This window comes from Lactuca saligna, chromosome 3, assembly GCF_052625555.1.
Source record: "Lactuca saligna cultivar CGN05327 chromosome 3, ASM5262555v1, whole genome shotgun sequence".
In the NCBI taxonomy this organism is placed as follows: Eukaryota; Viridiplantae; Streptophyta; class Magnoliopsida; order Asterales; family Asteraceae; genus Lactuca; species Lactuca saligna.
The window spans coordinates 171,843,195-171,869,955 of record NC_136419.1 but is presented as its reverse complement, the minus strand read 5'-3'; the positions used below and the strand labels follow the sequence as shown (position 1 = coordinate 171,869,955).

General features: G+C 35.3%; 1 protein-coding gene across 1 annotated transcript; it reads right to left on the bottom strand.

Moving 5' to 3' along the window:
* Nucleotides 1-23,877: 23,877 nt before the first annotated feature.
* On the bottom strand, nucleotides 23,878-25,509 carry LOC145037473 (protein LATERAL ROOT PRIMORDIUM 1-like). Its single transcript, XM_078986135.1, has 2 exons — nucleotides 24,534-25,509; nucleotides 23,878-24,440 (listed from the first exon to the last, which is right to left on the bottom strand). Exons 1-2 carry the CDS (start codon nucleotides 25,171-25,173, stop codon nucleotides 24,130-24,132), a joined length of 951 nt encoding a protein of 316 aa, XP_078842261.1. The 5' UTR covers nucleotides 25,174-25,509; the 3' UTR covers nucleotides 23,878-24,129.
* Nucleotides 25,510-26,761: the final 1,252 nt, after the last annotated feature.

Below are 26,761 nucleotides of genomic sequence, written 5' to 3'. Positions count from 1 at the left end.
TCCACTCGATGAGATCGAACTAAATGAAAATCTTAACTTTGTGGAAGAACCCGTCGAGATCATGGATAGGGAAGTTAAACGAACTAAACAGAGTCGCATTCCAATAGTAAAGGTCCGATGGAATGCTAAGAGGGGACCTGAGTTCACGTGGGAACGAGAAGATCAAATGCAATAGAAGTATCCACATCTCTTCCCCAGCCCCTAACACTCTTCTTTGGTATTAAAATTTCGGGACAAAATTCCCTCTAACGGGGGGATGATGTAACAGCCCGTTATTTCAAGTCAGTGAAAATCGAGTCCTGTAACCTCTTTGAGAAAGGAATTAGAATATCATCGAAAAATGAAGTATTCAAAAACTCTATTTGGAGTACACTATGTGGTAGTTATCGTCTTAAGGTTTCCAAACATATAAATAACACAAAAATCCGAGTTATGACGAAGAAATTATGATCATTCTAAGTTTTCCGACAAAAACCGGCAATGCGAAGTTGCGTAAAAACGCAAAGTTTCAATAAAACACTTTCTGACCTTAGGTGTCTAAATGGAAGTCATATATATCGTTAAACTACAAACATGCATAAAAAGAACGCTCAAATCGGACATCGTATGAATAAGTTATGAATTTTTTAAGAAATTCCTTAATCACGTCATTTTAATAAATAAATAATAAAAATAATTCCGGAATTTGCCAACAGAATCTAAATGAAAGTTGTAGATCGTAGTCTCACCTTCGCGGGGATATAAAGAACGTCGAAAACGGAGTTCGTATGAAGGAGATATGAATTTTCGAAGTTTGATAAATAATTTATATATAATTTTTATTAAAATTCGGTATTATCCGAAGAGGAGTCAGCGTCCTCATCCGAGGTACGCGCTGCGTACCCCTGTACGCCCTGCGTACCCGAGGAGCATGGCCTCAAACCGTCCACGTCGCCCTATGCGAGGCTACCGACCCGCCCGTCCGACCCGCCGTCCCATCCGACCCGACAGCCTGAGCCGTCCTATCCGAGGCCGAAGCAGTCGAGGCTTCGGTCACGCATGACGTACGCGTACGCGCTGTGTACGAGCGTACGCCCCGCGTACAAGGCTTCTCAGACCCCCCCTATAAATAGCATGCGAGGGTTCCCGGGAAAATGGCTCATTCTCTCTCCTTTTTCTTGCGTTTTACCTCGTTTTCCGTGCTCGCACTACCCCGAAGCCCTAGTCATTTTGTGCAAGTCCCGAAGGTCGATTTTACTCCCGAGGAATCCCGAGATTTCCGAGGAAAATCCATTTCCTGAGACGAAACTCCACCCGGTTTTCCATTTTGCTCTCTTCAAACTTTCAAGTGAGTTCATACCCCTTTCAAACACACTTTAAATACATTTTAAATGCTTTTATACTCTTTTAGGGGGGGGAATACAAGTAAACATATGGTTATTATCGTGTATTTTATAAAGTTTCACTTCACTTGTTTTATCGAATAAATCACTTGGAACTCATTACTACTATGGAAAACTCTTGTCATACTTTGCGTGCATTAGACTTATACAAAGTATATAATGATTTCAAAGTACCTTTAATTGTTAAGTCGGTTTATAAATTCTAAAAACTTATGATTTTGCTTTGTCAAACATTGTGAAAAAGGATAAACTTTGCATACAAAACTATCAGTTTAATACAGGCTTAGTTGAGAATCCATGAGACGTGTATATCTTTAAACGTTACTTTTCTTTATTAGAAAGTAATGTTGCAAGTCCTGTCTATAACCAGAGTCTCCCGTTCGGAGAACGTGTCAAATGTGTATAGATCTATACGGGAAGTCATGATCCCGCGCCCTGACTGTTAGCTACAGTCCGTCTTTTGGGGTGACAGTTGTCATAACGCTGCGACGCCTGAAGAACGTCGTTACAGGCATATTATGTTTAGTATGGTTATAAAACTCATCGGATATACAATTATTATGGTATTATGCTTTTATGAACGAGTAGCTATTAAAACTATTCTTCATCTAACAAATGCGATCTTCGTATAGCTTTATTAATTAAAACTATGACACAACTTTTGAACGTCGGTTTCTTGCAATTTTCGGCCTTAGAGACTGCCATGTATGTTAGGAAAATAAGGGATTTTCCTGGTGCAATTATTTACAATTTATAACACGAACATTCATATGCATTTCATACTTTTATAAGAAAATAAGAGTTTTTCTTGGAAAACACAACAACTCGTATCTCAACCATTAGGGAAAATATGGGATTTTCTGGATCTAATACATTCACTTTAAACACAACAAATCACAACTCTTTACATTTGAAATGCTGCGTTTTCTGGAAAACATACACCCATTTTGGAATGGCATCCAATTTTTCTAAACTACTTATGAACTCACCAACTTAATTGTTGACACTTTTTCTTGAATTAACTTGTATTCTCAGGGAACCGCTAAGCAGGTTTGGGAATCAACTTTTGGGATTAACGCGCTGGCGTTAATTACTTCTTTTGAATGATGTTTATGTATTTATCTTTTGAACATGTAATGAATACAATTATGTAAACATCTTGGAAACTGTAATATATATGGTGGTGTGTACTTTCCTTTCTATGAACTGTTATGATACTGAATATGACGTCCTCCGCCCCCGAACGTTTCCGCCGTTTTGGTTTGGGGGTGTGACATTCCGTTGTTGCTCCGGTAAAGCAGTATGCTGGAAGTTTGCCCAAGAGCAACAAGGGCAACTTCCATCACATCGGTGCCTGCAAAGAAATGCAGTGTTTGAACTGCAATAGAAAGGGGCACACTGCCCATTTCTGTAAAGCTCTGGTGAAGCCAATCAACCAATTCCCCGGTGCAGGAGTGGACCAAGCTTGCTATGGATGTGGCGAGGTAGGCCACTACAAAAGGAACAGTCCAAAGGCAGGGTTTGCTGGTAGAGTGGCAAGAGTTTTGGACATAGGCCATGAGGAAGCGGTAGCTGACCCCACAGTGGTCACCGGTATGTTTGTCCTCGATAACGCTTATGCATGCATTCTATTTGATAGTAGAGAGGAGAGGAGTTTCGTGAACCAAAAAATTTGCTCATTTACTTAAGCAAAAATCACGAGCACTTAAAGAACCGTTCACTATAGAAATGGCTAATGGCAAGACAGAGAGCACAAGCAGTATATTCATAAGGTGTACCCTAACTTTAGATAGCCATTCATTTTCGATCGATCTCATGCCGGTCTCAATTAAAAGTTTCAACGTCATTATCGGCATGGATTGGTTAAGTTCTCATCGTGCCGACATCATGTGTTATGAAAAGGCTGTTCGCCTAAATCTACCGTCTGGCGAAACCCTAATAGTTTATGGCGACAAACTCGACACAAACCTTCGTATCATCTCGAGCATTCAAGCTCAGAAATTCTTGCGAATGGAATGTCGAGCATTCCTTGCTCATGTGGTCGATGTGAGCCAAGAAACGAAAGACATTCAGCTAATTCCAGTAGTACGCGACTTTCCGGACATCTTTCCAGAAGAACTCCTGGGATTACCTCCACAACGTCAAGTCGAATTCCGAATCGACTTAGTTCCAGGGGCTACCCTAGTAGCCAAATCGCCCTATCGGGTAGCACCTGCAGAGATGCAAGAATTGTCCTATCAACTTAACGAACTGCTCAACAAGGTCTTTATAAGACCAAGCTTCTCACCCTGGGGAGCTCCAGCCTTGTTCATCAAGAAGAAAGATGGATCGTTTCGTATGTGCATCGACTACAGGGAGCTCAACAAACTTACAGTCAAAAATCGTTATATGTTGCCACGAATAGACGACTTATTTGATCAACTTCAAGGAGCGAAATTCTTTTCAAAAATCGACATAAGATCCGGATATCACCAACTACGAGTGCTAGGGGAGGATGTTCCGAAGATAGCCTTCCAAACTCGTTATGGGCACTTCGAATTTGTAGTGATGCCGTTCGCATTGACAAACGCACCCACTGTATTCATGGACTTAATGAATAGGGTGTTTCGTCCTTACTTGGATTAGTTCGTCATCATCTTCATTGATGACATAATTATCTACTCTCGTAGTAAGGAGGAGCATAGTCAACATCTACGACAAGTCCTCGAAACATTACGTTCGGAGAAGCTCTACGCGAGGTTCTCGAAATGCGAATTTTGGATTCGACGAGTCGAATTCTTAGGGCACGTGGTTAGCGAAGAGGGAATACACGTGGACCCTTCCAAAATCAAAGCCATTGAGAACTGGTCAGCACCGAAGACGCCTACATAAATGCATCAATTTCTAGGCCTCGTTTGCTACTATCGCAGGTTCATTCAGAACTTCTCCCGCATAGCGAAACCTCTTACAACACTGACCCAGAAGGGCGTGACCTTTGACTGGGAAGAGAAGCAGGAGAGAGCGTTCCAAACGCTCAAACGATCCTTGTGCACTACACCAATACTATCCCTTCCCGAAGGAATAGAAGACTTCGTTGTCTATTGCGATGCCTCGAATCAAGGACTCGGATGTGTTCTGATGTAGCGAGGTAAGGTCATCACCTATGCCTCGAGACAGCTGAAGACACATGAGGTCAATTACACGCCCCACTATCTTGAACTAGGAGCAGTTGTGTTTTCTCTGAAGATCTGGAGACACTACCTATACGGTATGAAGAGCACTATCTTTACAGACCACAAAAGTTTACAACACATATTCGACCAGAAGGAGCTCAACATGAGACAACGATGGTGGGTCGAGCTACTTAGTGATTACGAAGGCAAAATTTGTTATCATCCGGGTAAAGCCAACGTAGTAGCTGATGCCCTAAGTCGGAAGGAATATTCTGGTCGTAGAGTCAAATCATTGACTATGGCTATCCATTCACACTTGTCGACACAAATTAAGGTAGCTCAGCTCGACACTTTGAAGCCTGAAAACGTAATGGGTGAATCCCTGAGAAGGATGGATAAGAACTTGGAGGTTAAGGGTGGCGGAGCATATTATTTCATGGACCGGATCTGGACCCTGAAACTAAGTGGTTTCAGAGACTTGGTCATGAACGAGGCGCACAACACTCATTATTCCGTGCACCCAGGTTCAGATAAGATGTATATGGATCTTAAAAGGTTATAATGGTGGCCTAACATGAAAGCAGAGATTGCTACCTTCGTGAGTAAATGCCTTACTTGCGCCAAGGTCAAGGTCGAATACCAGAAACCCTCTGGTCTACTACAACAGCCGGAGATACCAGAATGGAAGTGGGAGCGGATTACTATGGATTTCATAACCAAGTTGCCCAAGATAATGGGTGGACTTGAAACCATATGGGTCATCGTCGATAGATTGACCAAGTCTTTACACTTCCTTCCGATCAAAGAAACAGACAAGATGGAGAAGCTTACAAGAACTTACATTAGGGAGATTATACGACTGCACGGTGTTCCCTTATCCATTATCTCGGACATAGATAGTAGATTCACTTCGAGGTTCTGGCAGTCGCTACAAAGTTCCTTATCAACTAGGCTGGACATGAGTACAGCCTACCATCCACAAACAGACGGGCAAAGTGAGAGAACTATCCAAACCTTGGAAGATATGTTGCGAGCCTGTGTGATCAACTTTGGGAAAGCATGGGATACTTATTTACCCCTTATCGAATTTTCCAACAACAACAGTTATCACACGAGCATAAAGGCTGCTCCATTCGAGCCCTCTATGGTCGAAAGTGCAGATCCCCTATGTGCTGGGCTGAGGCGGGTGATACCCAATTAGCTAAAGGACAAGTTCCTGACAGCACTCTCATAGGTCAGGAAATCATACGGGAAACGACGGAGAAGATCGTTCAGATCCGTGAACGATTGAAAGCCTCCAGAGACCGACAGAAAAGCTACGCGGATAAACGAAGGAAACCTTTGGAATTCCAGGTGGGTGACCGTGTTCTATTGAAGGTCTCACCATGGAAGAGCTTGATACGCTTCGGAAAGCGTGGAAAGCTAAATCCAAGGTACATTGGGCCTTTCGAGATTCTCGTAAGAATCGACCTTGTAGCTTGCAATCTCAAGAGCAAACTCCAAACACTCTCAACTACCATCCCGATTTTCACCCGATTTCCCGAGAAACGTAAGTACTTCTTGGCTTGATTTGTTGTTATATCATAACAACTAGTGATTATACATCTTTTAATCCATCAAATTTCATGTTTTGATTAGATTTCCAAAACACCAAGAACACACACTAGTGTTCTTGGACTTTTAGCTCATTTCAAGCTTCCATATAGTAAGTACCTCTATCCTAGAATCTTATAAAGCTTGATATACATCTTTACATCAAGGAAATGTGCCAAGAACACCAAGAACAAGGTGTTCACGGTTTTGGAAGCTCCCAAAACCGTAAACACCAAGTAAGGTGCCAAAGGGTGCCCTAAGGTGCCTTAGTCCTTCACAATGCCTTAGGGACATGTCTACATCCTTCCTTGATGTCTTTATCACATGAAAAGGCACAAAAATCTCCCATTTATATGTGTTTACGGTTTGGGGAGCTCCCAAAACCGTAAACACCCCAAAGTGGGTATAAATGACCCACATTTCCTTCCTATGCCTTAGTAACTAACATGGATCCATTCTTTGATGAACTAAGGACTTGAAAACCCCCAAAATACCATAAACCTTATGAGTTTATGGTAGTAAACTCAAAGGAAAATGGTTTAGAAACCGTAAACTCCATGTAGGAGTGAAATGGTGCTCTAGTTCCTTCCTTAGTCACATACTTCAAGAAGAAAAGGTTCTAGGGACTTTTAAGGCTTCAAACACCAAATGGTCAAAAGTGTGTGAGCTTACGGTAGTAAACTCAAGAGTTTATGACCGTAAACTCTTTTTTTTGTGACCACAAAACCATAAACTCCCTAATGGAGTTTTCCTTGAACCCTAAACACACTAGCCTTTCCCTACAACACTTAGATGTAATCCTTGAGACTTATAACACTTGTATAAGGTATTTAGCATGTCCTAGGGTGTCTTAACTTTGGTTATTAGTTGTTTAAAGACTAATTTGATACATATATGTGATATTATATGTTAAATAGGATCATAGAGTGTGTTCAAGACTTCACTTGACACCTAGCAGTCCTACATCTTCAGTTCATCCGTACCACTCACTACAAGTGAGTTCATACCCCTTAATTAACCTTTTAAATGTTTATAAATACTTTTATGGGGGGGTACAAGTAAAGTTACGATAGTTATTATCTCAATCACATGTGATTAATAACTATCAACAAGTGAATCTCTTACTTTCAAACTGTTTTACTAAACTGCTTTACTTCAAACTGTCTTAAATACTTTTACATATCAAATGCTTTTACGAAACTTCGTTTACACTTTTATGTTGTAAATTGCACGCCTATATATGTATAGTTATATAATTGATGTTTGAAGGACTTAGGAAGGCTAACCCGCCTTATTTCCTTTTCCTCGTTGGGATGTGGTCTGGTAGGATATCGGGTATCCGTCTGAAGGTCGGTTAACTATTACTTATATATCATGTGTACATATATAGTCATAAAGGTTCTTCCAGTCAATTCAATACCCTGGGTAGCATGGGTATACTCCCATGTTCATACGTACAAGTTATATTACTAATAAACTACAATAGGCATAGTTTAGGGTTTTACTAATACTAATACTAGAATAATGAATCATTCAAAGAGTCAGTTCATACATGAGTCATAACTTATAGTGATGAGAAACAAACATAATACATAGTGATAAGAAACAAACATAATAAATAGTGATGAGAAACAAACATAATACATAGTGATGAGAAACAAACATACAGGCTAGATAGAGAAAGAACACACAATACAGCTAGCACATACATTACATTCAGTTATGTGAGCCATTAAGCTGGTCATGGCACTACCTGCCATGACCGTTTTTGTGTCCAAAATCTCCTTAATTGGGGAGCGTATGAGTTTGCGTATAGATCTATATTGGATTGACTATCCTACACCTTGTTGCTCGCTACAGTGGGACTTGCAAGTCTATGGGTGCCAAATGTCATTCCTTACGGCGTCTTACATCGTCGTTTTACTATTGATTTGGTAGCAAGGTACAGGCCGATCACATGGTACTTTAAATAACAATTGGTTTAAGGTAGTTAGTACAACGGTAGTTACTTAATACAACACTATAGTACTATAATATTTTTCCCTTTACATTCACTTCGTGAACATTCACACGATGCACGGTAATGTAAAAACTATATTTTTGGTTAAAGATAGTCGGATTTGGGAAATTAGACACCCTTACAAGAGACACACACAGTTACTAGATGCCTTAGTAGAAGGCTACTCTTAGTAGGAAAAATAGGGTTTTCTAGGATAGTTCAATCAAATACAAACTTTACAAAACTTATACATTACATCTTACAAACATCTTATAAATGCTTTCATACAAACTCAAACACTAATATACTTATGATCTCACCAGCTTTAATGCTGATACTCGCTTTCAAAATAACTTGTATTTCAGGTCACCAATAGACAGGTACCAGTGCCAGGTTTTTGAAAAGATGGAGCTTGTTCAAGACTCCTATTTTATTTTGATGTACTTTTGGTGTCTATATAACTTGACAGAACACAGTTGTATGAAATTATATTATTAATGCAATGGATAATGTTGTTTCTTGTTTACTACTTTGCATTATTGTGATATTATACATGACATCCTCCACACCCGAACGATTCCGCCGTTCAGGTTTTGGGGTGTGACACATCGGACGTCGAATAATGAATAATAAGAAAGTTATTCTATCGAGATTGTAGCTAGCAATCGCAGGTGGGGTGTCAATATCCATATACATTCATACATATCTTCCTAGCTCTCGCAATACTAACGATTATAGGTATCAGGGAAGCCAAATTTAATCAAGGCTATTGAATGAATACTAACAGCTCACTAACACATTAACCTTATGTACTTTATCTTTTATCTGCTATCTGTCCTATAGTTATCATAATATAAACCCCTTTAATTTTATATTTGATAATTATATCTTTTATATCTCATATATATATATATATATATATATATATATATATATATATATATATATATATATATATATATATATATATATATATATATATATATATACCCTAACTATGGTTAATTTGATAACTCTATATTTAGGCGGAGTAACGATTAGGTGCACTGCATATCCCTATATTTGACCAACATAACTTCTAGGTACTATGTTATCCTAGGGAGTTAGCTATTATAACATCTAGGTATTATCTCTTCCTAGACTATCAGGAATCATAACCTTAAGCTTAATATCATATCTTACAAACAAGTATAGTATCTATAGCTATATTATCGTAAGGTTTCTAGCATTATAAAACGAATGCTATTTATGGATATAAATATATTTTGATAAAGAAATTTGATAAACATGTATCCCCCCTCTCCATAAAACATTTTAAATAGTGAAATTAGGGTTGTGAAGTCACTTTAGTAGTGTATTCAGAAACATCCAAGCCATTGCATCTGAAACTTTGCGCCATTAAGAGGACTTCCGAAATAGCTTGAGAGGTATAGAGAGAGTATTTGGTATGAGAAAATCAGAAAGTGAGCACCTATATTGATATTGGTTGTGTGCGCGGCACACTTTATGCGTGATGTGCACTTGCTTCATGGCTCCATCCAAAGCTTACCCCGTGTCACACTTCTGATGGTCCACGTCTCCCTAATCTCAACGAATCTGGGTGTCAAGCGTGCACGACGAGCATGGCGCGCATTTGACATGTGTGACAACCCGAAACTTCCATTCTGAACAAACCATATCAAGCCAATAGAAGTTAGAACAGTTACAGTGAAATTCCAGACTTTAGGTATAAGTTTGAGTATTTCAGGTTTAGCACTTAAGGAGATATCAGGAGAGTGAATGTACTAGGGTTTTATGCAACACTGTTATTCCAGTACTCTATGATATTAGAGTTCATTCTGGGAATAAAATATTTTCTACCAAAAATCTCAGGACTATATATAGAAATCTGAACCATATTCATTCATTAGTCGCATTTCCAACTAGAGAAAAGTCGAATTCTCTCTTACGAATCTTCGGGTTTTTATCCCAAATCGTGAGTACTTCTATCTAGTTATATTATATAGCTTAGATTGTAGTTTATAACATCAAAATCGGATTAAAACCCCAAGATTTGGGAGTTTACCGCCCAAGAACACTTGGAGAGTAAACTCCTTTTTAAAGGCCAAAAGAGTGCCCAATGTCCGTCAAAGCCTTGGAACTCAAACTAGAAGCCACCATTACATGTTTTAGACCACAAAACAATTTAAAATCAAAGCTAGATGTGAGTTCACGGCCAAGGAAGTTCTTGGGCCGTGAACTCCATGTTTTTGTTCCAAAATGCCCTAAAAAACCCCATTAAGCCAAGAGACTAAATTGGACATGTACCTAAATGAGTTTAGGACTAGCAAACACACTTAGAACACCAAGAGTAAGGTGTTCACGGCCCAAGAAGTCCCAGGGCCGTGAACTCCATATAATGGTGCCAAATGGTGCCAAAAACTCTTCTAATGCCTAGTACAAGAGCCTAGTTTAGTTCCTAGTTAATTTAGGGACTTGAAAACACCATAAACATCCTCCCAAGGGAGATTATGGCCGTAATCTCCAAGGGATATGGTCCCAGGGCTGTGAACTCCTCAAAGGAGTTAAAAGGAAGTCCAAACACTTGTTTAAGCCTTGAAGCAATTCACCACTTGAGTTGTAATAATGTTAGGCTTCATTTAGGAACCTTATTGAGAGTTTACGGTCAGGAGTTTACTCCCCTGGGCCATAAACTCCAACATATATGGTCTTTTGACCATAAACTTCCATGAGAGGTCTTGCACTCCTTTGTTGCAACCCATTAGCCTCCTAGCACTTGACCAAAGTGTTTACCTCGCATTAGAATGTTTATATATGTTTAATTAGTGTTTTAATCACTAATTGTTTATATACATATGTCTTCATATGTAATTAGGATCATTGTGTGTGTGTGTGTGTCTAAAGTCTTCACTTGACACCAAGCACTTGTCCGATCCTTCCTTACGATACAGGCCGTTCAATTCCAGTCACTTACTACAGGTGAGTTCATACCCCTTAATCAATGTTTTAACTGTTTTTAAATGTTTTATGGGGGGGTACAAGTAGAATCATGCTAGTTACTATATCAATCACATGTGATTAGTAAGCAGCATTCAAATGATTGGCTACTCATTAGCCGTTTGACCAAACAGTTTCCTTCAAATGATTTTCATAAACATTATATATGGTTAAAACCCCTTATTAAATTGTACATTTTTACTCTGTACATTTCATTTCAAACTCATTTACAATTGTGTTTCAAACAAATGTTCCTCTATACTTAAACTGTTTTATCAAACCCATGCTTTCAAACCGTTTTGTAGATTGACATCAAGTCGATCTTTTCTTAGATAATAATTATGTTCAAAGGTTTTACAAAACTTACTTTATGCTTTTATTTTATAAATTGCATGCCTATATATGTATATTTATATGAGGAATGTTTAAAAGACTTAGGAAGGCTATCCACCCTATTTCCTTTTTGTGCTTGAGATGTGGTCTGGTGGGATATCGGGTACCCGTCCGAAGGTCGTTTAAATATTAGTTATATATCATGTGCACATATATAGTCATAAAGGTCCTTCCAGTTCATCCAATGCCCTTGGGTAGCAAGGGTATACATCCATGTCCATACGTACCAGTTAGATTACTAGTAAACTATCATAGGGGTAGTTTAGGAAGATACTAGAACTACTACTAGAACGCGATATCATACAATGAGTCAGTTCATTCATGAGTCAATACTTGCTAGATAGAGAGCACATACATTACAGCTAGAACATTACAGTACATTACTATACTTGCTAGATAGAGAGAACATACATTACAGCTAGCACACGTAGAACATTTCAGTACATTACATATACATGAATACGTTGACATAATTGTGATCCACTGTATTAGAGCATGCCTTCAATGGCATGGCCCGAGTTGTAGCCAGAGTCTCTTGGAGGGAGAGCGTGAGTTTGCGTATAGATCTATACTGGATTGACTATCCTACACCTTGCTGCTAGCTACAGTCGGACTTGCAGGTCTGCGGGTGCCAAACATCATACCTTTTGACGACCTACATTTGTCGTTGTTAACCAGTCAATAGTATGGTACAATTAATCACATGATGCCTTAATATAAACCCGGTTTAAGGTAGTTAGTACAGCAGTAGTTCTTATAGCACTACATTACAATACTACATTAATTTTCCTTTTACATATATCTAGTGATTCTTTTCAGTTAAATATTAAATGTAAAAACTATATTTTGTTAATGATAGTTACACTTAGGAAAATTACACGCTTTTACAAGAAACGAACATTTAGAACAGTTAAGTCTTGGTAGAAGGCTGCATTCAGAACAGTTAGGTCTTGGTAGAAGACACCTTTATATACTAGTAGGAATCATAGGGATTTCTTGGGTTTCTCAAACATTTACAGTTGTTTTACAAAACATTTTCAAAACTTACAGTTCATATACATTTTCAATACTTACGGTTCATATACATACAAATACTTACATACAAATTAAGACACTAAAATACTTATGATCTCACCAGCTTCAAAGCTGATACTCTCTTTCAAAATAACTTGTATCCTCAGGTCAAACATAGATAGGTACCGATGCAAGGTTTAGAGAAGATGGAGCTCGTTCAAGACTCATCTTTTATTTTGATTTATGCTTTAGTGTTTATCAAAATTTGACAGAACACACCTGTATAATAATTATATTATTAATGCAATGGATGATGTTGTTGTTTGTTTACTACTTTTCATTGTTGTGATATTGTACATGACATCCTCCACCCCAGAACGTTTCCGCCGTTCTTGGCTTTGGGGTCTGACAACATGCACCTCTAAATCTTTTATAAAAATTAATAGCTTTCTTATATGAATCTTGTTTCTTACCCTCTTTAAATATTTATGTAGCTCCCTACTAGTACAACTTTCCTTTAGGTTGCGTTGCCAAATTTGAACTTTTATTTTTAACCTGTATTTTATATTTTTCTAAAAATCATACCTCCTTCATACGAACTCTGTTTTTTTTACTTTTTTTCCTTTCAAAATGCTTATCTCTCATGCCACTACGATTTTCCTTTTTGTGACATTAGTCGAAACTCAACAGATTTCATTATGCCATTTTGGCGTTAATAGCGTTAGTAACGCGGTTGGTTTTTATCTTTTATAAAATCATAACTCCCTCAATTAGAGTAAGATTTTTGCAACACTTATATCATTGGGATCACTTTGTTGTGTACTTTCCAAATACACCGACCATTATGGAAAGTGATATAACTTTTTAGTCACTCATTTTTGACCATTTTATTATTATCTAACTGATCATATTTTTCCTTCAATATGAAAAGTTCTATTATCATCGTTGGTTGATGCTAATCTCTAGTGAAGATTGGTGACGGGAATTTCCTAATTGTCACACCGCGAGTGGAGGTGTGGGTGTACACTTGGTAAGTTAAATGTAAACTCGGGAATACAAAGGTCTTGGGATAACATCCCGGGGTACAGGGTTCCAAGAGGCGCGCCCATGGCAAGGTCTACAGGCAACACCCCTTGCGATGTCCAAATGACAGAGCCCAAGCGGTGGTTTCACTTTTAACCACTTTTCAGGATAAACTATAGGCATGTATTTTACCTGCCAAAACCTACTAATGACATCATGGTGATGTAGGCGTCGATTTTGTACAGTAACTACCCTTTTTGGTGCAACCAATTTTAACCATTTTTCCTTATGGTATAAATGGAATCTAGATGTTACAGAAAAGAGGTTGATCATTTACATATACAAAATTGATCATTAACTACTATCTATCTCTTAAGAATACTAATTATCACAACATATTCAGTGTTTATGATTTTGGATTAGTCCTGTAATCCAAATCAAAATTTCTTGGATTATCCTAGTTCTTGATTCGTGTAACCCTAGGCAACAAGGGACAAATTACAAATTTCATAAACGGGTTTAATCACGATCCAAGTACTATTTATTCCGAAATGCTTATATTTAACATATACAAAACAACTATATGTGTTAATGAAGATCATGGAGTATCTTGCATTATATCTAGACATTCCTTTTGTCAGGATCCAATACATCACTATGCTTGAAAAAAAATCTCTACTATTTAGAGAAAATTGTATTAATAATCTTTAATATATAAATAAGATTCCAATATATGAAATAAGTTATATTTATTTGTCTTCAAAAATCAATTTCGTAAGGTTGGAATGTGTATCTTATTTGCATAATAAAGGTAACAATATCATAAATAAGTTTGATTCAAATCATATTTGAGTCTAAGGGTGTTTCTTATACAACTATTGTTTAGAAAATATTGATATTTACTTTATAATTATATTAAGAGATCTAATAGTCAAAATAAGAATAATTATTTCAGAATATGAATGTAATCGTTTAAAAAATATTAAGTAAATTATCAATCATCTAATCATATAACTAAGACAACTATTTAGCCAAACTAAATGTAACATATATTGTTTAAAACACACATTGTTATACAATACAAGTCCTTTATGTTCAAAATATAAATAATAAACTCCAAATGTTTTAGTCTTCGACCTTTGGTTCTTTGTTCAAGTAGAGTTAAAACTAGCTTGTTCTCAACCTCTTACTATTCTTGAACATCTAAATCACATTTACAAATATTAGTTTAACACTTAGTATCAAGTAATCAAGTATTAGATGAAAAGTAAAAGTTATATCATATAAATACTTGAAGGGCCCAGTATAGGCATTTTATGGGCCCACTATATGGCTTGATACATCGATTAAATCATCAAAATGTTTCGATTGTGTTTTATGAGCTTCTATATATATGAGAGAGGGGGAAGGGGTAGCGGGAGGTAGATGGATAAGTATATATATACAACTTCCGTTGCGTCTAAGAACCATTCTTAAGCTTTAGTGTTAAGTAAGAAAGTTGTTAGTGTATAGCTTTTCTTATTAAGGATGTATTGTAGGCATAAGATATTTAGGGTATTAGCACTTTGGGATGTATACAGAACTTTTACAAAATTCATTTAGTATTTTTAATATTTAAATCTTTATGATTAATACCATTTATATATGTAAAACATTAATTATTAAAATAGGACCCAAGTTGCAAAATAAATAAATGATTAGATACCATTTATCTCATTTATTTAATCAAACAAAATAGATAACGGTTATCAATTATATTCCAATATAATTCATAGGGGTATGGGATCGTTAACAACTTTTGTTATTTGACATGTTTCATCTCATATATGCCCTGAGTCTCTTAAAGTTAGATGTCCTTTATCGTAAAAGAATCGTAATCAAATCATCTAATTAGAAAAAACATTTGGAAGTGACACTCAGTGGTTATGTATCATTTATCGAACTAGAAATACCAATATTGCATTGGCCATCAAAAGATAATAAAAACGTATCATTTATCCCACAAGTATTGTACAAGTGGCGTGCAAGTGCTTTGCAAGTGCTTTTCAAAAGGATGGAACAGCGCATTTTGAAAATGAGATCTTATATGTTTTATAATTCTATTTTTTGTAAAACATGTGATACCAGGTTATTGCATGCATTTTGAAAATGAGATCTTATATGTTTTATAATTCTATTTTTTGTAAAACATGTGATACCAGGTTATTGCATGCATTAACTAAGCAATGATATATTTTGTTAAAATCATATTTTATTGTTAGGTTCTTTATAAAATCCAATTTTATATTTTGACGCTTTCAAATTTTACAATTAATATCTTATATTAAAGTTTGATGTTTGAGTGCTAAAAAATCATTTATAAACATTTTAATAAAACTTCATTTTATTATTTAACGTTTGGCGTTTGAATAAATCTCTAAAATCATAATTTTGAAATTTTAATTTTAATCATCAAAATTTGTTGTTATAGAGTTTTAAATGATAAAACTCAATTTTGTTTTAAACTCATTTTATACATTTTATGTTTAAATTTTTTTTTTTTTTTTAAAAAAAAAAAAACAAACTCCGTATGATTATTTTTTATGTTCAATATATTATCTATCAATCATTAATCTTTTTTTATCAACTAAGCATAATATCAATATAAAAACAAACATCACAAGCATAATATGTGCATAAATCAAGCTATAAACTAGTGAAATTTAGTGATCACAAAAATGTTAAATCCATTTTTAAGGTATATAACCAAAAAAAAATTATGATTTTCTTCATGTTTCCACTTCCTTAAATTACTACTTGCGGCAAGTTCTTGAAAACTCCATGAAGAGTTCTAAAAACTCTTTAAAATCGTGGACATGGTTATTTGCTCTTCAAAATGTAAACAATCTTCAATCATATTATACTTTTATATAAAGTAAACTAGTGTAATACTAATCTATTATTTATAAAAATAAATAAGATGAACACTATCTGTTTAATTATCGCATTCCATATAAATAAATAAATATTTCAACCTATTTAACAACTCAACAAAATCAACATCATAAATGGTTTATGACTAATTTATGCATTTTAAATACAAATCTACATAAAAACAACACTATGTTATTTAAAGATAACTTTTATTATAAAAAAAAAATACATGTTAACTTTGGTCATATAAAATAACAATTATAATATTTTAAAATTTTCATAAAAATATATATGATATTTTCTTACAAAAGAAGATCATCTATGTTCTAAAAAAAACCAAAGATTATCCAAATAATCTTATAATCTAGAGTAAATTACATGAATGGTCTCTATGGTTTAGGATACTTTACACGTTTTGTCCCTAACTTATTTTTTTAACTCGCGAAATTTCTACTATTTGTTTTGGATACACGTTTGGTCCTTACAGTTGGTTTTTGTTATGCGCTTGGTCACTATCTTATCCAAAAAGATTATTATTTAAATAGGGAAAAATTATGAGGTAGGTAAGGTAACGTAAAGTAAGGTGTGGGGGGTGAGATTGAGAGTGTTTATTTATATAAATTAAAAAATCAATGGCAAAATAGTTTTTTAGGTAAGTGGGACCAATCGCGTAACAAAAACAAACAGTAGGAACCTTCCGAGTTAAAAAAAATTTAGGGACCAAACGTGCAAATTCTCCTAAACCATAGGAACCATTTGTGTAATTTACTCTAAACCATTCATTTTTTCTAATACCAATTATTGCATTTTAATATAAATTTCGTTTTCTAAAACCACAAAATTAACAACAAGAAGCATTATAAGTTCAAATAACATAAAACTATTCACTACAAGGAAAAAGACCATTATCGGCGACAAAAGTCGCCGGTAATACTAATAGCCGCAACTTATCGCCGGTATTGAGTCGCCGGTACTGCCTCGTCGCTATTGATCAGTTTGTCGCCGCTAATGATAAAAGTCACCACTATTGACCTTGTCGCCGCTAATAAGCTAGTCGTCGGTAATGACTTCTGTTGTCGCCGGTAAAAGTGTCGTTGGTAAAAGTGTCTCCGGTAATTGTTTTTCAATTTTTTTAATTTTTTTTTAATTAATGATGGTTGCCGGTGATAATATCGTAGGTAAAAGTATCGCCGGTAATAACAATCTTCGATTAAATATCAAAACCAATAGTGTAGACGCTAATTACAAAACAAACATCCTATTAAATATCAAACATAATAGTGTGAATGCATACAAACAAACATCCAAATACAATTAAATATCAAAAGTCATAATATCCGAGTAGCAAAACAACAAAATTTTTACAATCTACCAAGTAGCAAAACGTGACAACACATGCAAATAAAACCATCCTTACATACCATCATCGTCGTTCCCATCGTTTCCTTGATTATTTTGGGATTGAAAAAACGAATAAAACTCATCCTTACATGCCGGGTCGCCGAGCATTGCACGAAGATTTTCCAACTACATAATTAATAACAATATATATATAAACTTATAAGTTAGATCGTCAAACATAAACAAAAACTATCAAAATACATTTTTATTTTTAAACTAAGATAGAAAACCAAAGTACATTGCTATTTCTTGCACTTGAGATAAAAACCAAATTACCAAACTTTTTAGCAAATAATCACCACAAAATCAAAACTACCAATTGAACATGCATTTTACGATGCTAAAGTAGATTGCTATTTTTAAACAAAGATAGAAAACCAAAGTACATTGCTATTTCTTGCACTTGGGACAAAAACCAAATTACCAAACTTTTTAGCAAATAACCACCACAAAACCAAAACTACCAAATCAACATGCATTTTACGATGCTAAAGTAGATTGCTATTTTTAAACAAAGATAGAAAACCAAAGTATATTGCTATATTTTGCACTTTGGACAAAAACCAAATTACCAAACTTTTTAGCAAATAACCACCACAAAACCAAAACTACCAAGTCAACATGCATTTTACGATGCTAAAGTAGATTGTTATTTTTAAATTAAGATAGAAAACCAAATTACATTGCTATATTTTGCACTTGGGACAAAAACCAAATTACCAAACTTTTTAGCAAATAACCACCACAAAACCAAAACTACCAAATCAACATGTATTTTACGATGCTAAAGTAGATTGCTATTTTACCTGTGATGGTTGTGATGGTGGTTGTGATGGTTGCGAAGGTTGTGGAATCATCGGGAGACTAGAAGGTTTACGGCCAATGCCTCTAATGTGGCCACGTCGCTCTCCTAATACTTTCTCGAAAGTCACTCTTTCTTGAGCGGGCGTTAACTCACTTTCACCTTGAGTTTGTTCTAACAGCTCTTCAACTAACCAATTCTGTAACTCCCAAAAGTGAGTAACAATTAAGTATAAATAAACATTTAAATATATGATAAAATTATAATTAAATACTTACATATTGTTGTTCCGATTCAACAGTAACAAATACACCATTCTTATCAGTATGAGTTTTGCGAAATGTTTCCACTCTCTTAAGGTTCTGTTTAACTTTAAAAATTAGATTATATTTTAAATAAATAATTACGTGTATCGTATGGTACCTTCTTATAGCAAGTACTGCTATACGAGTTCGAACCCCCACGATTCACATTTGTTTGCTTTTCACGGATTTTTTTGTTCCTTTCTGAAGCAATTATGTGTTTGTCAGTTTGAAAATACTCAACTGTCTTCGCCTAGTTATCAACAAGCATACCATCCGGAGGATTTGCCAATGCTCTCGGGATATCTTCATACCCTCCGACCATCTTGAAATATTCTTTTGCATCGGCTTTACGCTCTCGAAAACCTTTTAACAAGGCTGCTTGAAAACTCTCTGTCAATAGAGTAGCTTGTGCATCGTGGTACATTTGATTGAGATCAAACTTTGTCTACGAAAAAAAAAGTTAACCAAGTAAAAAACAATTATAGTTAAACCTATAAAATATACTTAAATAAATAATTACTGCTAAATGTTGTAATATAGTGTCCTTTATATCAGGGGAAACTCTTTTTCAACTCCATTTGTCAAAAGGGACCATCTGTCACATTGTTTTCCTAACTTCTCGGGAAAACATGTCTCCCGCCTCTCCTACGGGATTAAATGTGATATCCCTATCATATTGCATGCCTATTGGTTTCCCCTGGTTCTGCAAGATTGCTTTTTCAAGCTTTATATTTTTTTCTTTTCCTCGAACTTTCCTTCGGGCACGTTCCTCAACTACAAATGTAATTAAAAATTATTAGAAACGACATTTAATTTATGATAATTGAAAAAAAATAGTAAATAAAATTTCATGATAAGACTTACCATCCTACTCGTGCTGGCCAGGACCTCTACCACCTGGGAAAGGTGGGTCCTCAGCTCCATCTCCCCCATGTCCACGACCCATGACAGCAGCCATGGTAAAAGCCACACTCTCATCATTTCCTGAAAAATTATAAGATATACAAATACAATTTTTATTATAGATACACATTACATAGAAATAAACATTTAGATAGGAATAAACATTTAGATAAGAATAAACATTTCTATTTAAACTAGAAATCCAAATAAAGTTTATATTACAAACACATATTACAAATACACATTTCTAGCTAAGAAGAATCTTCCTCATATCCTTCAGTATCTTCTTAGGTATCATAGTTAGAATCGGTGTCATCGTAATCAGTCACACAATCAAAAACATCATTGACTCTACCAGTTGGCGAAGGAACTTCAGATGCACTTTCTACATCAACAATGACTCTAGGAATGTTTTGAAAGTACATGCTGAAATCGATAAAAAGTGGAGCATCGGATGAAGAGATATTTTGAAGTACATCGATCCATCGGCTCTCTTTACAAACGGGACAAACTTGCAATGAATCGTGTTCTTTCCAAAAGAGACAACAATCGTTTTTGCACACATGTATCGACTCATACCCCAAGCCAATAGACTTTAGGTTCTTTTTGGCTAGATAATGTGAAAGGGGAACCTTGTTGCCTTTGGGAAATGCTAATTGCAAGACCTCAAGGAGTTGATCAAATGAACTATCAGTCCATTTGTTGTTCACCTTGATATGCATTAACTTTGCTAGAAACTCAAGGGAAGAAAAGATGCAACCAGTATATAATTGAGTTTCCATTTCTTCCAACAACTGTGAAAAATCATCATCCACACCGCTACCCCTTGTATTCGAGGTTCCGTCATCGAGGTTGGTATCATTTTCTCTCGACTCCCACATCACATCGTCGATTAAATTGGCCATTTCGTTACTTGGCAAGACGACTGGAGGAATAAAAGATTCACCATGATAGATCCAAATTTTGTACGCCTTACTGAAACCATTTATAAATATATGGCGTTCAACTGCAGTCGGGTACTTGAAGTAACGGTTATCACATTTTTCACACGCACATCTGATTTTACCATTACTATCAAGGTGTGACTTAGACTTCTCGATAAAAGCTTTGAGTCCTGCTTGGAACTCGGGATGGTTTCGATATGGATTAGTAGTCCAGCTTTTATCAATAGACTTGATGTTGCTGAAACATAATTTTGGGTTTAGAGTTTAGTATACAAAATTAGCATTATTTTTTTTCCAACCCACATTTTTTTTACATCTAAAATAATACAAAAATTAAATAATAAAAAAATAAAAAAAATAAATTAAAAATTTTTATTTATGCATTTTTTTAATTAACTTTAATTAAAATAAATTAAAAATTTTAACTAAACAATTTTATAATAGACATTATGTTGTTGTTTTGTTCTTTTTTACCGTCGAGATTAAAATACATAACATCCTTTAACCTATTTTTATAGTAACCGATTATTATTGGTTATAGAAATATAATCTTATGAACTAATTTGAAGATTATAAGTTAACCATATAACTTATTGGTTAATTAATTTGGAGTTAGTTTGGGTAAAAACTAAAACTTTCTAGTTTTTGTATATAAGTTTTTAAACAATTATATATATATATATATATATATATATATATATATATATATATATATATATATATATATATATATATATATATATTGTATGTTTTTTTTTTCCAATTATAACAATAATGAATTTTTACGTATATAAGTTTTTAAACAATTTTATAATTTTTTTTGTGTTTTTTTTTTCAAATTATAACAATAATTTTTTTTTTCAATTATAGCATCCTACTTATACCAAAACCACATAGTTTTATATAATACATAAGAAGATGAAATTCACATACTTTTACATACATATACCACATATACACCAAATACAAATACATACACATACACACAAAATAACATCCTACTTAAACCAAATACACATAATTTCACATATATACATAATAACATCCTATTTATACCAAATACAAAAGTTTCACAATCATATATCACATTTACAACAAACATACATACATTCACATACATACAATAACATTCTACTTATAACAAATATATATAATTTCTACCAAATACTAATATACCACATATACATCAAACACACATACATTGGCATATATATATACCAAATTCACATATATTCAAACAAATACGAAATATACAATCTAATTTTCACATAATTTCACATATAAATACAAAATTCACAAAAAAAATGAAATAATAGTACCTGTAGTGGCGGAAATCAACGGATATGTAGCCGGAAAAACTAGTCTTCACCCGAAATTACCCTCACCGGAAAAACTGAACAACACCACCAAAATCACTGAAATTGAACAATTTATTGTAATTTAGTCATCAAAATCAGCTTTTAATAATCAACAAATGTCCCTAAATGCTAAACTACAATTGGAAGTTATACAACTAATTGAAATTCAATAAGCACAAACAAGAAATTGAATAACTTGCTTCTAATCCAAAACAACACCACCAAAAACAAGAATATGAACAATTTATTACCATTCAATCACTAAATAAACCTACAAATCGAAATTAACATACAAAATAAAAATAAAATCACCAAATAAACTTACCTTTCTTCAAGAAATGGAGATAGAAATTGATCCAAAGGCTTTAACCACACCAAGAGATATTTGCTTGGAACAATGTGGGGAGAAATTTGCTTGGAAGAAGCAAAGTGAAGAGAAAATCAGCCAAATGGTGAAGGAAATTGGAAGCAAACAGAAAGCAAAATAAAGAATGAAAGGTTTCTGTGCGTTTTTTTTTATCTGTGATAGGCAATAGCGGCGACACCTTTAGCGGCGACACCAGACCCTTAACTAGCGACAAACTGGAGGGAAGGGTACCGCATCATTTTTAGCGGACTATTAGCGGCGACTTTTTTTAACCTTTAGCGGCGACTTTTGTGTCGCCGGTATTAGGTTATACTGGATAACACACCCCACCCGTTGGATTGGATATCTCATCGAACGGTTGAGATGCAACAGAAGAGGAAAGTGCGAATTCGGGTGTCAATCCTTTAGCGGCGATACTATTACCGGCGACATGGGGCTTTACCGGCAACTTTATCTAAAGTCGCCGGTAAAGCCCCATATCGCCGGTAATAGTGTCGCCGCTAAACAGTATATTTCTTGTAGTGATTTTATTTCTTCCGGGGATCATTTTGCATGTATAAAAAAATTAATATAACCATAGAAATCAATAATAACAACATTTGAAGTCTTTGATTCTTTAAGAAATACTGAAAGTTTTCGGAGTGATGACAAGAATACAAAATAAGAATACAAAATGAACTCCTGTGGAAGAATTCGCCAATAATTGCCAAATTGAGTTGGATGCGAGTGAAAGATTAATACATTGGTGCCTTATTTCCCATCGCTAGAATCCACTACATTTGATCCAGCAGTGAAAGATTAATACCTTTTTCGATACTTGAGAACTTAAAAGTTTCTTTACCTCACAAAGAAGATCTATCATATATACACAATCCTTAGCAAATACTAGTAGATTAATTGGAATCTGTCGTACATATATACACAATCCTTGGCAAATACTAATAGATTAAATATATACACAATCCTCACCAAATGCTAGTAGATTAGTTGGAATCTATCACATAGATTAATTGGAATCTATCACATAGATACACAATCCTAACCAAATACAAATAGATTCATCGGAATCATGGGTACGGATGTCTCTCCACCTTGTTAAGACGACTTCTTTGGTATCGTATTAATGGCATGTTCTACAAAAATAGCTGGTAGTGGATAACGTTTTCTTAAACATTACATTGAGTAGCATTTGGATTTAAAACGTTTTGTTTAAAGTAAAATAGAAATATTTGTTTGTCAAACGAGACTTTCTGTTCAAAATTAAACATTTTATGAAATACTAAAAGATCTCAAAAATTCTCAAACTTTCCTTATCAAACACGCTAGATGGATGAATCAAAAATAATAACCTTACTAAAAACTATTTCACTAGAATAGGTTGCGTGTAGCAACATATACAAAACAAGTCGTAAATTAACGTGTTTTGCGGGGATTTCGCACAAAACATGCACACAGGATACCCGGATTTTGTCACAAGCAATTTGATTGGACAACAAATAGTACAAAGACATAGGGATTCCATGAAACTTTGGGCTTAACTAAAAAAACAATACATGATAAGATATCAGTAATTAATAATGGTGTCAACCAAGCAATCCGCCACCGGAGGAACCGTAAACCGGAGGTGGTTCAAGAGGTTGAGATGATAAAGAACCACCTACATTACGCCCTACGCCACCACCCAAATGCAATTCAGATAAATTTGGTATGTTGGAATTGTCTCTTGTTCCAGCTCCCTGATCATACAGGAACCCTTTGAACAAATGACCACCGATTGTCACGCATGCTTGGTATGCATATTCGTCGTCTCCGTCTTCTACAGCCGTTACTCTCACACACTTGAAAACTGCCGGAGCACGCACTTGAACCGGCAATGATTGCATAAAACTTGGATCTAAGTTTTAAAGAAACCATTTTGTTAGTGTCCCATAAAATGATGAAGCGATATAACTCCGCCATTAACTAAAGATGATGGTTTGTCAATTACCTTGGTGATGATGGCTAGAACTAGTGTCGAAGCTTCTTGGAGGTGTGGTATTTGAAGTTGAAGTGTGTGACGGAGTCGTGGTGCGCGAAGTGAGTCGAGGTTTCTTGGTGACGGAAGTAGACGCGGAGGAACCTGCTGCAGCGCCGCCGGTGGATGGCATGAGCTGACGTTCGCGACGGCGAGCAGCTGGGACCCAAGTGCTTTTCACGTGGGTAGCACAATCAAAACCTCTACTTTTACAGCAAGTTCTACACCGTCGGTGATTGCAGTCTTTCTTAGCTTGGTTTCCGCAGTCTTGACAAGTCAGGGTGGATCCTGACGTTGACGCCGACCCAACACCACCGCCGCCTCCGCAAAATCCATGATCGGAAACTAACGATTTTTTTAAGTAACTTTGTTGTGGATGCGATTGCCAAAACTGAATGCTATTACTAGTAGTGCTCGCGTTGTTACCTCTAATCCCACGATTACCCACCATACCGTCATCTAGACAAGGGGTGGCGGTTATAAGCGGGATGACACCAACGCCAAGCGCCGTCGCAGTGGCGGTGGAAGCATTGGAGAAAGGTGCGTTGAGAGAGTGAGCATGCGCATGATCAGAAAGATGATGGCTCGAGGGAGCAACCACAAACATACCCATTTCAGCTGGTACACCATAGTTGATTTGCCGAGCAGAGGCTGACGACCAAATACCCGTCGAGCCTCCACCGGGGGCGGCGGAACCGGCATTGAAGCCCAAGGAGAGGTCCTGATCAGAAGGTCTGAGAGCAGAGGAAGACGAAGGATTAGCCACCCAGTCTGCAAACGCACCTGAATCAGAAGGCAGCCTAGTATTCCTGCTAGAAGCCACAACTACAATATTTATTATAACTTCCTGTATTAATCTTCTTCTGAATGGAACTTTTATCTTACAATCTACAAACCCTTTGTGACATAGGGCTGAAACATACAAATCGAAGATCCGAGAAGATCTACTTTAGCTTACAAGCGCAATTATTAGATTTGCAGACAGCAAGAGATGATATACAGAGATTTTCAGTAAGATCAGAAGATACTGCCACTGCAACAAACTAAATCATAAATTCATTGGTTCTTGATGTTCTCCGTCTCGTGAGCTTTTATGGCGTCTTCTTGGGAAGCGAGAGACTTTTGGTGGGTTGGGGTTTAATTTCTCTCTCCAATAATCGAAGAGTGACGGGTACGAAGAGTTTCTTTATTTGTAGTTTTTTGTGGATGGGAAGAGGTTTTAAAGTCACATGAGAGAACCCCCACACTACCCTCTTCCATTCTCTAGGGTTGCTACAACTATATCGCTAGTACTGTCAAGACTGCTGCTAACTTCTCAAACAACATAAATCCTCACCTTTTTTCAAGCGCGTAAGGTACAACATATTTTGTTATATTTTTACGTGTAATTATTTTTGGTAATATATTTCTTTAAGATGATTCTTTTAGTAAATATAGTTATATTTTACAACACATATTGTGTTTTGTTATGTTTTTACGTGTTATTATTTTTGGTATTATCTTTCTTTAAGATGAATTTTTTAGTAAATATAGTTATATTTTTCATTAAATTTATAACAATATTTATGAAATATCAACATAGAAAGTTACCAAATGTTACATAATCGTTCCTAGTTACTTTTTTGCGCCAAATGGATCTTGAATACATTTAACTTTATGATGATGGTTATCATTTTTGTAAGGATTCGATATATATATATATATATATATATATATATATATATATATATATATATATATATATATATATATATATATATATATATATATATATATATATATATATATAGAGAGAGAGAGAGAGAGAGAGAGAGAGTGAGTGAGTGAGAGATGATGATGATTCAATTGAGAAAAAAAACGTTGACAATGATCGAATCATTTCCAATCAATCATTTAATCTAAGCACAAAAAGACACAGTGACAAACTTATAAATATGATAATAATCTTCGATCTCAAATACATAACTGTACAGAATTAGATAACACTTCAAACTCATTCCTAATCGATCGTTCATCATCCAAATTTGTCTTCCAACCTTCAACAATCACCCAAATTTCTTCAATTAAATCGTCATTAACGTCAGCCACTCTTAATCATTCATCGAACTTCGTCAGTAACACGTTTATCAACACCATTCAACAATTGACAATAAAAATTCGTTCTTTTAATTCAACCTTCAATTCTGTTTGAATATGATCAA